The sequence below is a fragment of the Oreochromis aureus genome, linkage group 20 (genome assembly GCF_013358895.1).
Source record: "Oreochromis aureus strain Israel breed Guangdong linkage group 20, ZZ_aureus, whole genome shotgun sequence".
Classification (NCBI taxonomy): Eukaryota; Metazoa; Chordata; class Actinopteri; order Cichliformes; family Cichlidae; genus Oreochromis; species Oreochromis aureus.
The window spans coordinates 36,893,510-36,908,146 of record NC_052961.1 but is presented as its reverse complement, the minus strand read 5'-3'; the positions used below and the strand labels follow the sequence as shown (position 1 = coordinate 36,908,146).

Sequence of the window (14,637 nt, the reverse complement as noted above, 5' to 3'; positions counted from 1 at the left end):
CCAGCTTATCCCAGGGAACACGAGGCTTTCCCAAGCAAGCCAAGAGATGTAAATCTCTCCAGAGTGTCCTTGGTTTGTCCCAGGGCCTCCTTCTGGTGGGACATGTTCAAAAGAACTCACACCAGAGGCATCCTAGTCAGGTGCTCAAACCACCTCAACTGGCTCCTTTTGTAGATGAGAAACGGCTTTATTCTGAGCCCCTCTCCAGTGATTGAACTCTTCATCCTATCTCCAAGGAAGAGCCACCATTCTGAGAAATCTAATTTCTAACACTATTATCTGCAAACTAAGGTCAGCAGCACCCCACACCCACTCTACACAATGTGAATATAGCACCACTTTACCCTCCTGAGTCACCTGACAGTCACTTCAACTTCAAGGTCAAGGACAGAAAGTCTTGTTCCATGACCTCACAAACTCTTCCCACACCTGAGTATTTGTTTAAACTTTTCCTACCAGTGCCCATCAGCTGCCTCTGAAGTCCCGAAAGCTAACCTTCTACAACTTAATGGCTCCCTTCACCTCCAATGTCCACCATCTGGTTTGAGGATTACACCTTGCGGACACAGCTCTTTCCAGCAACCTTAGCAACAGATGTGCAGAATATGGTTCATTTGGACTTAATGTCAAGTTCTGCTGGAGGTGGGAGTTAAAGATCTCCTGTAACATGGTCTCTGCCAGACATTCCCAGCATTCCCATTCCCTCCACTACATGTTTGGGTGTACTAGGTCCAGAATCCTCTCCCCTGCTACCTGATCCAGCTCACTATCAGCTCGTGATGAGATGACAGCTCAGCTCCCCTCATTAGCCAATTATCCAGAGCATATATCTGTGACCTAGGGTGTCTTGGTGCCACGTGCACCTATGGACATCATTATGTTTAAACATGGTATACGTTATGGACAAACTGTGATTTGCACAGAAGTCCAAACACAAAACACCGCTCAAGTCCAAATCAGGCAGGTCGTTGTTCTTGATCAGCTCCCTCCAGTTCTCCAGTTCAGTAGGACAACAGAGTCACCAGATGGAGCACCCTCAATCATCCCAGTCAGTGACTGTAAGAAGGTTGGGTTATAATAATAACAATAATATTCATAAGAATAATAATATATGTTGTTTGGCACATAAGTGCAAATGACATCAGGTCCCCTGAACTAAAGGGTTTCAAAAGTGAAAAGAATACCAAGAGCAACTCTAGACTGGAACAGAGTCCAATCCCCAGGAGGCTGGTTCCAGAGCCCAAGCCTTGCCTTGAGGTGAGCCCAACTATATCTAGCCTGTATCTCTTGACCTCTTGAACCAACTCAGGCTCCTTCCCTCGATAGGCAGGAATCAGACTGCCATCCACTTTGGGGTGGCTGTAGCTCAGAAGGTCGACCAGGTCATCTACTCATCAGAAGGTTCTTGGTTTGATCCAGTAGCAACACTATAATAACAGCTAGACATTTGTCAATTTTTGTCATCAATGTGTAATAATTTTTCATTGCACTGACCTCATATTGTTTTTCATCACTTGTACTCACATGCCAGTTATTCTGTACATATACAGTATATTTACTATCAACCAATTCAGTTGCCAATAGAGATACATCTTATGTACAGATATATCTTAAGACTAAGAGGAAACACCAGTCCCCAGTAGAAACCCATGCTGGCACAGGGAAAATATGCAAACTTTACATAGAAGGTTCCTATCAGACCAGGAGATCTGAACCAAGAACGTTCTGCCTGCAGCCAAGAGTGCTAACCACTGCTAAAAACATGCATATTATTGCCTTTCCAGGTCATTTTAACACGTGTTTCTGCCACCACCCAACAAGCATCTTAAGAGTGCCTCAACTTGAATCTTAATAAATCTATGTTGAGCTTTTTCTTGGTTTTTATTGTTTGTTTTTTTGTTTGTTTCTTGTATTAGAAGATGCTAATGTTTCTTGCTAAAGCAGCCCCAAACAAAATTGAAAGGCCTGCTGTATATAACCTGGTACACTGGTACTCTCTTTTTCAAGAGAATTTTTACAGTTTAATACTTGAAAAAGGCTGCATATGGAAGCAGGCAGAGTGGTTGAGACATAATGCTCAGACGTTTATCCAAAAGAGTCCAGTGTTTTTTCACTTAGTTTTATAACAACCTGTGATGTTTGGAGAGTCAGCACATGTGGTTTGTGTGGAGTGAATTTATATTAATTTACACTAATTTGATGTTGTTTTCTTAAAAGCAAAATGATGGGCAGTTCACAGTGATACAGCTGGTGGGAATGCTGCGCGGCATTGCAGCAGGAATGAAATACTTGTGTGACATGAACTATGTCCATCGAGACCTGGCAGCGAGGAACATCTTGGTCAACAGCAACCTAGTGTGCAAAGTGTCTGACTTTGGCCTGTCACGTTTCCTTGAAGAGGATACTTCAGACCCCACTTACACCAGTGCTCTGGTGAGTCCTTATCAGTGACTATGGAGACCTTCATTCAGTACATTTCAAGTGAAGTACTTCAAACTGCATTATAAATCTTCTTTTTCTTCTTCTTAGGGGGGAAAGATTCCCATCAGGTGGACAGCACCAGAGGCCATTCAGTACAGGAAGTTCACCTCCTCAAGTGACTGCTGGAGCTATGGCATAGTCATGTGGGAAGTGATGTCATATGGAGAGAGGCCCTACTGGGACATGAGTAATCAAGATGTAAGTAAAGCCCTTTAAAATTACTGGTATTTGTGTTTAAGATAAACAATGATAAACTGCCAGATAGTGGTAATTGTTCCCTTGGGCTTATGTTAAGCAGTTTAAATTTACTGCCAAAAGAATCTGGTAACAGCCCATTATTGCTTCTGTAGTCGGTCAGAGAAAATCTTTTGTGACTGAAATTGTACCCTGAAATCGGTAGGTCACAGAGAAATGAGAAATGTGAATAAACTAAATAAACCTTGATGCACACTACTTACTCCTGAAAAACAACCCCATCTCTCCGCCACCAAATTTTTAGCTTTGGCACAATACAGTCAGATAAGTATTGTTCTCGTGACAATTACTTAAACCCGAGGCATCCATCAGATTGCCAGATGGAGAAGCGTGATTTGTGACTCCAGAAAACACATCTCCACTACTCTAGAGTCTAGTGGCGATGTGCTTTACACCTCTGGATCCGAGGCGTTTCAATGTTTTCAAACCCATGAAGCTCTCCAGGCACTGTTCTTGAGCTAATCTGAAGGCCACGTGAAGTTTGGAGGTCTGTAATGATTGACTCTGTCCATAAAGGTGGTGACCTCTGTGGCAAGCTCATGCTAACCACATAGCAGACAGGTCTGGCCCGGATCTGCTGTCAGGCCGGCACTGCTGGCTGACTTTTGGCATGGTAAGTGGTATGTCATCCAGGTGTGGGCCAGGCCTGGCATAGATGGGACTGTTTATGTGATGGAATCCCACATCTGGCCCGATTGTGGTTTGGTTTATGTGGCCCAGGCTCATAGAAAACAGGTCCTCCCCAGATCCAGCATCAAGCTGGCACTTCGGACTGACTGGTATCATGGCAGGGTGTATCTCAACCAGATGTGGGCCAGGTCTGACAATGATGGCACTATTTAGGTTCCTATTTTCCTATTTTAGTTAGAAGACCTGACAGGGGATTTCTTTAAATCACCCCGTAGTTCTTCAGCTGACACACCTGAGTTAGAAAACACAAACACTGCAGCTGTCTTTCACTCGCGAGGGGCAGTCATGGAACGCAAGACCTGCGTCTCATCACTGTCTGCGTGCTTTATTTATACTTTTCTGTGTGTGTGTGTGTGTGTGTGTGTGTGTGTGTGTGTGTGTGTGTGTGTGTGCAAATAAAATAGAGTTATTCTAAGAACTCAGAGCTGAGGTTCCCCTTTTTCTAAATCTGCATGTTCTTAGAAGAAGAGGAAGCTTGAAGTTGTTTATCACAGAAGAGTTCATGACACAAGTCACGTAGACATTTGCTTATTGATTAATAAAAGAGCACGTTTCATGTAGCTGATCATATATACACAATTTTCTTTTGACAAGACCCAAATGCCACGTTGCAATACTATACTGCTATGGTTGTCAACGTTTCAAATGCAGGTTTGACAGGTTTGTGAGTGTACACTTTATCCAAAACCTAGTGAGGGTTTACTCATTTTTATCACTGGGTAGCTGTAGCTCAGGAGGTAGAGCAGGTCACCTACTGATCAGAAGGTTAGTGGTTCGATCCTTGGCTCCTCCAGTCTGCATGTCAAAAGTGTGAATGTGTATGAATGTAGTTAGGAAGCACTCAGTTTAGAGAGATTGGGTAAATATGACATACTGTATAGAGGACTTTGAGTAATCCGTGAGAGTAGAAAAGCACTATATAAGAATCAGTCAGTTCACTGCATGAACAGAGTTTTGTCATGTTACTTTTGCACTATTATGTTCCGGCACATGTTGTTATTACATGGCTTGATTAAACTACACATTAGGCTGACATCTGGGGCCAGAACTGAAACTGCCCTGGGCCAGTACAGGGCCAGCAGTGTGTCTGCAACTGGCCTCGTGCTGGCCCATGTGTGGGCCACCTCTGGCAAACCAGATCTGGGCCACCAAAGGGCCGCCATTCTTTGCGGTACGTGGCCCATGCGTAAGCACATTGTGTGGGCCAGATCTGGGCCATACCAATTTTACTATGTGGGTACACAGTGTTAAACATGTCCATGTCCCAACTTATTTGAGATTCAAAATGGTCCCATCTTTTTCTTAAAATAGTCCATTTTCTCAGTTTAAACATTTGATGTGAGAATAAAATATCAGTTAATGAGATTTGCAAGTCATTTCTTTTTGTCTTTTTTAAAATCCTGTCCTGTTTGGCAGCTTTTTGCAATTGGAATTATGATCTGAATGCATTCAGTTTTTATTTACATTTTGCACCTTACTCTAAGGCTTTTGTTTTAACCATGAGTTTTTAAATTGCAAATTGTTTTAGGTAATCAATGCCATAGAGCAGGACTACAGGTTGCCACCCCCTATGGATTGTCCTAGTGCACTACATCAGCTAATGCTTGACTGCTGGCAGAAAGATCGCAACAACCGACCCAAATTCAGCCAGATTGTCAGCACACTGGATAAGATGATCCGCAATCCAAACAGCCTGAAGGCCATGACACCACTGTCATCAAGGTATGACAGGAAGAAAAATTATTTCACACTGAGAGTTGCTGACACCCAATCATCTTTTAACTTTTAGTTCTTTTGTCTTTTTCTGTCCACCATTTAGTGTTCATTTAGCTCTGCTTGACCGCAGCACTCCAGATTTCTCCTCTTTCAGCACCGTCGATGAGTGGCTGGATGCCATAAAAATGGGCCAGTACAAGGAGAACTTCACCAGTGAAGGCTTCACCAGCTTTGATGTGGTGTCTCAAATGACCATGGAGTATGTTAGATACTTTTCTTATATCAAAAACAGAGGTCTCACATGCACACACTAGATGATGAGTTAGAATGCGGCAACAATGGGGAAGTGTAAGGATTTGAGTGAGGGAAAACCTTGGACCTTGCCATCTATGTGGATATTACTACCTACTACCTCCTTAAGCATTGTTGCCGACCATGTGCACAAGGGATGTCAAATTGATTTTACATTGTGGACCACACACTGTACACCCCACTTTGATTTTAAGTGATCTTAAATGGGCCAGACTAGTGAAACTACATTATAAATGTTGTTACTTGTTAGTTACTGTGGACTCCTTAATTGTTGAAAAATAGTATCTTACCTGTCATTTCAGTGTTTAACTGTTAGTAATTGCTTTAATGTAGTCTGAAAGAAACAGAAACCTATTCATGAAAACAGTATTTCCTAATGGCTGTGGCCTCTTTCAGTGGGATAATGTGCCATGCCGCAAAGGAAAAATGGTTCAGAAATGTTGAGATTTAGAGGATCTGTTGCTAATCTCTTTGTGTCAGATACCACAGCATGCATTCAGGGACCTACTGGTGTCTCCATGCCTTGATGGTGTTTGTAGTCAAACTAGGCACTGCTCATGTTGGTACTGGTCTTAGAATCCTTGTGCACTGCCCTGCCAACCAGGAGCTGGTGCTTTGGCTCTCTGGTGTAATTTCCAATACCTTTCTCAGGTGGTCCTTAGGTATGGACTCATGTGTCTACTCACCTTGGTTGAGATGAGCTTCCATGTTGTGGACAAGCAGGTATTCAGGCAGTTGTTCTATGATGTATAACATTATTGGGATCCGTCATGATCATGATTGTTCTGCCCTGTGTTCGCCAGTCTGGATGCATACCTACTAGTTAGTCTTTCAGCGTCACTCTGAGACAGGATATTTCTAATTTTAGAGATATTGCACAAATGGAAGAAAGCAGTCCTACATATTTGTTTAATATGTGCATTGAAGGACATGTCCTGGTCAAAACTGACTCCAAGGTTCCTCACAGTGTTACTGGAGGCCAAGGTAATGCCATCCGCAGTAAGAATCTGGTTAGATACCATATTTCTAAGATTTTCAGGGCCGAGTACAATAACCTCAGTTTGACTCTGAAGAAGAAAATTAGAGGCCATCCAGGCCTCTAATTTGGTGTGTGTTATCTGCCATCATGGATAGATAAAGTTTTCTGTCATCTGCATAGCAGTGTAAATGTATGCTATTTTTTCTAATGATACTGCCTAAGGGAAGCAAGGAAATGTAAACAGAATTGGTCCTAGCACTGAACCCTGAGTTAACACACTAAAGGCCCTCTAGGCTTCCCAGATTTTGCCTTCCACCTGCCTTTAACATGAAAGGCATCCTCTACCTGGATTCTTGATCTTATACCCAAGTGCTTCTAGGATTACTGAATTAGTGGTTTCAGTGATATTTTTAGTAGGGATTGTCCACAGAGCAGTGTTCACAGAAATTTTGTTAAAAAATTTGCAGGAATTTCAAATTATTTAAAGTTGCATTGTGTGTAGAATTTTGAGGTGGTAAAATAACTTTATTCCATTTTGGAATAAGCCTGTAACATGACAAAATGTGGACCAAAGTGAAGTGCTGTAAATACTTTCAGGATGCAGTGTATTTAAGGAATATCTGTGCTACATTTGGAGTAGAAATTGATTAATATTAATTAATTTCAGTTTTCTGAAAACTATGTATTCACTTTGAATTTATCTACAATAATTGCCAAAAATGTCATTTTCAAATCTTTTCGAGTTTTTATTTATATTTTATAGGCTTTTGTTTAGAAAATTGGGTTGTAATAAGGTGTAAGGTAAGGTAAAATTGATATATATATATATATATAGCACTTTTTCCATGGAATAGCCAGAAGAGCACTATCAGTGGATCTAAGAATCCGGTTTGGAGAGTAAGGCTGAAGAAGCTCGATGACATAAGTGGAGGCCTCTCTTCATAAAGACATAAAAGTAAAAGTGAGGATTTTAAACTCATATATAATAATAATAACTAGAAAGCGAAAATTTCAGAAGAAATTTTAAGTGTGCCTATGCCGCTGCTAATCAGTGTAGTTTGCCATTCATACAGCTACAGAGAGCAAAACTCAGAAGAGCAGCCATTCTCCACCATGAACTATGGTAAAAACAAACACCGCTCGCACCTCACAGATGACAGCTTACAGTTTTGGGTAAAGATGGAAATACTTTGTACAGCCCCGATTTGCAGACGCTGTGCACAGAGCTTCATGAGCAGAAGTCCCATTGTACCACGGCAGACCCGACAATGTTTGCATGAACATGCTTTGAAGCATTACATTATGGACCACTTTTCACACATGGTTGGTGTACCCACACAACCGGCTGTAGCTTTTCAACTCACAGCCTGACACACACCCAAAAAACAGCCGAGAGAGCACAGACTACGCCCGAGAGGCGTGATTGCAGATGCCGCTCAGGTGGGTCCACCTCCCCTGCAGCGGCACTGCAGACCACGCCCCGCCACACACATCAAACACGTAAAATAAATATTTATGCACTTTTGCATTCACTTTTTGTTTTTTGTTATTTTTACACAGTGTTCTGAATGATTAACAATGGTCTACAGCCAATCCTGTGTATTATTATACAAACTTTGGTTGTAAGATTCAGATAACTATTTAATATAAGCTAAATATTTTATATGAGAGTAAGAAAGAAAAGTATATCTTTGTGTCCACCTTTCTCTGTTAATGGCCTACCTGGCCCCCTGGCAAAAGCTTTGCTAGATCCGCCCCTGCACAGTTACCAGCTGTCAGCTACACAAAAAAGGAGCTTGGTGTTTATTTGTCTCTCAGAAACAGTTCATAACTTCCCTTCAACTCATTCATGTCACCTAAAGGGTAAATCTGTTTCTCCATCACCAGTTCAGCTCTGATGATTCACTAAGGACATCTGGTTTGGACCAGCCGTTTTTACAGCTGTGGCTCCAGCAAACATCAGCTGATACTGAAACGTGCTGCTGTTGTTTAGCGCAATAAACAAGAGCGAAAAGCCGATCGTTGATCAGTTTCACGATTGAAGTTGCAACAGGCGAGAGAATCACACGGGAGGCTTCGTAACGACAGAATAAATCGTAATATTTTCTCTGAATGTGGGACAATTCCCTTTGTACGGCAACTCTATGAACTAACCCTTGTGAATAAAATAAAGTTCAACGTCAGTAACTTAGCGCACACACAGGTCAGCACAACGAAAATAAACTACACCTAAACTCGGTTTATATCTGACCCAAATTGAGTGCAATTCATAACTTCTTACCTGAAATTCAGTTCACCTCATGCTCCTGCCTTAGGTTTCCCTGATCCACGATCTACCACCGGTCGATCGGGCGGTCGCTCGCCGCCTCGTATGTCTCGTTCCCGCATGTTCTTTCTGACACACACCGGTGGATAGCTGCTCGGGTTGTAGCTCGCGTTAGCCAAGACCAAACAACTCAGTTATTTTTTCCACATCGACCAGCATCATCGGCCCATATAAACGAAAAATAAGTCCACCTAAGACACAGACTGTTGGCGAGCAATCGGTGATGGTCAGCAGTCTCACTGAAGGCAAGCCCGGGTGCTCGAAGGGTCGCTAGCGGCGCTAGCTAGTTAGCCGGCTAGCAGCAACATCGTCAGAACACTGTTGCTAATATGGGATGTTTTGACAAAACGAGCAGATATGTGAAGTTTACACACCTACATTCTCGCCTGAAAATATCTTAAAAGTTTATTTTGTGACCTAGAAACACTAATAAAAGACATTTAAAATGAAGACGTGTCCGCCATTGTTTAACTCGGCAGAGGTGTGCTATGAAAAGCATTGCGGTTACCGTAACTATTCAATGGTTCGCGCAACCTTAAAACTTCCAATGGTTCCTGAAAGCAGCGAGGCTGTGCTCGCCATTGATATTGTCGTCATTACGGTATCCAAATAAGGGTAGACAGGATGTACCACTCCCGGCATACCACTAGAGAGAGCCAACACACCACAAATGAAGTTTGAAATTTGTTTCAGTGGGACCAAAAGATGGAGCCAACACACCACAAATGAAGTCTGTTTCTATGGCGCCAAAAGAAGAATCTTTCTAAATTTGCACTAAAATATTAATATTTCAAAAACTATAAAAGTCATAAACACCAAAAGTCATACCATACTAGTCCAGCTCCAGCCACACAAAATGATCTAACATATGTAACCCTATTGTCAAAACTGTGCGGCAGAGAAGCGCGGGAAAATTTTCACTAAAATATTAATATTTAAAAAACTATAAAAGTCATAAACACCAAAAGTCATAGCACACCATTCCAGATCCAGCCGCAAAAAATGAGGTAACATATATGAAGCTTGTCTCAAAACTGCAGGGCGAGTTTCGCTGCAAAATTTCAGGCGGAAACTGAAGAATAAGATGAAGAAGAAGAAGAATAAATCCGACGAATAGTAATACGTGTGCCTCTTGGCATAGGCACACTTAATAAGAATAATCAATCCGACGAATAGTAATAAGTGTGCGTCTTGGCATAGGCACACTTAATAAGAATAATAAATCCGACGAATAGTAATAAGTGTGCCTCTTGGCATAGGCACACTTAATAAAAGATATGGTAATAAAATGATGAGACTTTGCCAACAAAAATTAAAATAAACACTTTATATTTGCCACCATCGACCTTAAACTTCCAAAGAAATTAAACATGAGCATCTCTATTAGACTGTTCAAACTTTCAGGGGTAAGACTTGGATCTCACAGGTCAGGAACATGAGCAGCACTGAACTTATCTTTTTATTTTATTTGTATCCCTCAATCGTAAAAGCATTGCTCTGCTGCCTGCCCCAGGGTCACATGGACACCCAAGTTTGTGAACACAATAACTCAAAAAGGAGGTGTTGTAATACCATAGGTCTATCAGATGAGTCTGAAGCTTGGTGATATTGACCTCAAGGTTTAGTCAGGGTTCAACTTTCCTGAAAATCACTGAGGATTTTCTCATTTATACAACAGGTATTCTACTATGAAGCTGAGGGGTAGCACTGGAAGCTGCCTGTATTTTTATTTATTTATTTACTTTGAACATTTACACATTTGTGTGCTCTAAATTTTTCACCTATGGTCAGAATGCTCTCCTGTTCAACTATAATGTCCTGAGGTGTCTATGGTAGGAGATTTCCTGAACTACCTGTGTGTGCCATTGTGCATCAGCACATAAGAGCATTCAAAACCTAGAGGTTTTTTTGGCCACACCAGCAGCCTCACTTACTCCCTCCCATACTAGTTATCCATGTCCCCAAAAGGAAAAATTAAGTTGAATAGTTTTTTTTACACACTAGAGGAGACCAAATGGGGCGACAGTCACTCAGGAGGTTGGGAAGTGCATCTGTAACCAGAAGGTCGCCTGTTCAATCCCCGGGCTCTCTGTCGTGGTCGTTGTGTCCTCGGGCAAGACACTTTACCCTACCGCCTACTGATGTTGGCCAGAGGGGCCGATGGCGCGATATGGCAGCCTCGCTTCTGTCAGTCTGCCCCAGGGCAGCTGTGGCTACAACTGTAGCTTGCCTCCACCAGTGTGTGAATGAATAGTGGAATTGTGAAGTGCCTTGAAAAGGGCTATATAAATGCAATCCATTATTATTATTATTATTATTATTATTATTATTATTATTAAATGTGTGTCACAGAGACAGAAGTGCAAGTGGACTTGCACTGAGAAATATGAAAGTAACTGCTATGCTTAAAATGTTGCAGATTTAAAGGAAGATTGGTAAATTGTCATGATGGGTTATGACCTGAATGCCAGAACTTTTTTAACCAACTTTTTTACAATTTTATAATATACACAAAAGTTGTCATTTAGATATGGTTTTCAGTATCCACAAGCCAGAATGCCTTCTGAGATGTCAACTGTTAGTCCTGTGGTGTAGCTGGGTGTAATGATGGCGTATGATTTGTCTTCAGGGATATCCTCCGAGTGGGAGTGACATTGGCTGGTCATCAGAAGAAGATTCTGAACAGCATCCAGTCAATGAGGGCCCAGATGAACCAGATCACCTCTGTGGAAGTGTGATCTCATAGACCAGAAGCACAAAGACTGTTTACTACAGGAAGTCCAGCTGCCAGTAACCATGCATTGAGGAACACAGACACTGTGACTTCAGTTGAACCTCAGATTCACTTTTCCTCCTTCCAAACACTCTCCAAAGGCTTCCATCAGTATGCAGCACAGCACAGATGTTGATTAGTTTTCTTGAAGCTGCTGTATATTCAGGTAACAGTCATTTTGGGGGCTTTTTGGCCATCACAATCATCAAACTGCTACAGTACAGTCATGTGTATTGTTAATGTTCCATCACTCTTCCACTCTCTCCACTACCAGCAACTTAAGTTATTCTTAAGAATTAATGTCCTAAAATTGGCCTTGCACTTTGAATTTTATGCAAGGAACCTACTGTCACAGTGAAAGATGATATTAAAAGCAGCATAGCAGGACTCAATGAACTGGCTGGTGCAAATTACAACTTATACGTTAAGTTGAGCATATTTATTTATAGCTGCCACCTTCACCTTACTGCTACCTCTGTACCACAGTAATTGTGGCATTTTTCGTAACTATGTAAAGTTTCTTAATTATGTAAAGCTGCAAATCAGAACTTTTTGTCAGATCAAACCCAGTTTTTGGTACAGGCAATTGAACATTTACATAGATTGTATGGTGTGAATTTGAATAAGGAAGCATTGGCTAACTATGACCCTTATATTATTCAGCTACAATGTAGATGAACACACTTCAACTACCAGCAGCAACAGGTGCCAAATACATATCTATCTATCTATCTATCTATCTATCTATCTATCCATCCATCCATCCATCCATCCATCTAACTAGATAGATAGATAGATAGATAGATAGATAGATAGATAGATAGATAGATAGATAGATAGATAGATAGATAGATAGATAGATAGATAGATAGATAGATAGATAGATAGATAGATAGATAGATAGATAGATAGATAGATAGATAGATAGATAGATAGATAGATAGATAGATAGATAGATAGATAGATAGATATAATTTATCTCACTGTCCCATTTACTGCAGAAACTGTGATACAAAACTTACAAATATGATTCTCGGTTCTGTACATGTGTTTTGGGGTTAAAGGTTTACAAGTTTTCATGTTTTATAGAAAATTGTTCAAGAGAAATACCTTTTACACCCAGTTGTTGTCTTGTACATATCAGTATATATTTTTCTTTTTAAAAAAGACTGCTCTTTTATTTGGCACTTTTATAGCTGTTAAACAAATTGCTTTTCAATGTTTCTTATTCTCACATACCACTGACAGCTATAGGTGCTGGCTTGCCATCAAAAGCAAATTGGGATTTAGTGTCTTGCCAAAGGACAGGTCTAAATGATGAGGCAACTGAACTACAAACACTATATTTAGTGACTCAACATTACTTGAGCTATACCTTCCCAAATGGTGTCTGGCCACAATCTAATTTCAACACCCGCATCAGCAATTATTATTCTAGCCTCAAAGTGATTTAAAAAACATTCAAATGTCCTGCAGATTTTGAAATATAGAAATTTTAAAATGTCAATTCAAATGTCTCTATGTTTTGCAATCTAACAAAGGCTGTATGCAGAGGAGTGCTTTTCAAGACAAGTCATTTTCAGAATATGAAAAGTAACACAAAATTTAATTATGTGTTTGTTACACCCCGGCTCTGCTAGGCGACAGGAGAGGTAACATAAATGAGCCCAGAGACAGGAGACAGGAGGGTCAGATTAAAAAACACAAGGTTTATTACCACAACTGAAAACCATTAGTGAAACAACTCACAAGGCAATTAGGCAATTTAAACAAACCAAAAACAACTCTCATACATTCAAATAACACAAGAACACTAATCATCTCAAAGGCAGCAACTCAATAACAGAGGCTCAAAAGGCAGAGGCGCAGCGGCAGGAGGGACAGCCTACGCAGTCTGTTCAAATCAAAGAGTCCCCCCACAAGTGAAGAATCCTCAGCCTTTTGTACTCCCAGGTAAACGCAGGCAGCCGCGTCATTGGTCCGCTGCATCCAAGGATCCGCAGCAGCCAATGGTTTGTGTGGACTGGCACACTCCGATCTGCATGCAGTTGGGTGGGCATAGGTCCCCGGCCAGCCAATCACCCGTGAGCCCTGGCACGCTTGAATTTCCAAGGTGTTTTTCAGTTGTCTAAAATATATCTCTGTAAGGACAGTGCAACCAACTGTTGCTCCATCCAACCCTTCATTTTCTTCCACTTAACTAGGGCCAGGACCAAATTGCAGGGGTAGAAGCCTAAGTAGAGAAGACAAGACTTCTCTCTCCACAGCCACCTCCTCTGGGGGAAAACCAAGGCATTTCCAGGCCAGCTGAGAGACTTAATGTCTGTAGTGTGTCTTGGGTTTATCTCAGTGCCTCCTCCCAGTATGACATACTTAGAACAGCTTGCTCAGGAGGTATCCTAGTCAGATGCCTAAACCCCTTATAACACAGGTGTCGAACTCCAGGCCTCGAGGGCCGGGGTCCTGCAGGTTTTAGATGTGTCCTTGATCCATCACAGCTGATTTAAATGGCTAAATGACTTCCTCAACATGTCTTGAAGTTCTCGAGAGGCCTGGTAATGAACTAATCATGTGATTCAGGTGTGTAGACCCAAGGTGAGATCGAAAACCTGCAGGACCCCGGCCCTTGAGGCCTGGAGTTCGACACCCTTGCCTTATAAGCTGGTACCTTTTGGTGTGGAGGAGTAGTGGCTCTACTCGGAGTCCCTCCCTAATGACTTAACTCTTTGGAGAAGGGTAAACTGCTCCAGTGTGAGCTATAGGCCGCCACCTGATAAAGTCAACAGAACCACATCAACTGCAAAAAGCAGAGACAAGATCCTGAAGCCACCACAGTGGAAGCCTGAGAAATTCTGTCCATAAAAATTACTGCCAGCAGTGTAACCAAGTTCTCACTGTGGTTTGAACAGTGACCAGATAAGGACTTTCTATCATAGTCTTTTTTTGTTTGTTTGTTTCTTGTTGTCTTTCTTTTTTCTGTTATATTTCTGTTTTTGTTTAACAATGTATTCTCAAGATAGTCCACAAGATACATGTGGACTGGTTTGAGACCCTGAACTGTGCATTGAGATGAGAGCAACTATATCCAGTCACTCCTGTGAGTGG

General features: G+C 41.5%; 1 protein-coding gene across 1 annotated transcript in view; it reads left to right on the top strand.

Annotated features, from left to right (window-relative positions):
• LOC116323399 (ephrin type-B receptor 2-like) overlaps positions 1-12,196 on the top strand; it is a 64,385-nt gene extending 52,189 nt beyond the window's left edge. The window contains exons 12-16 of the mRNA XM_039605038.1: positions 2,218-2,433; positions 2,530-2,679; positions 4,955-5,148; positions 5,246-5,401; positions 11,389-12,196. Of these exons, the coding sequence (XP_039460972.1) occupies positions 2,218-2,433; positions 2,530-2,679; positions 4,955-5,148; positions 5,246-5,401; positions 11,389-11,497 (825 nt within the window). The 3' untranslated portion in view covers positions 11,498-12,196. The remainder of the gene's footprint in view (positions 1-2,217; positions 2,434-2,529; positions 2,680-4,954; positions 5,149-5,245; positions 5,402-11,388) is intronic.
• The last annotated feature ends 2,441 nt before the right edge of the window (positions 12,197-14,637 follow it).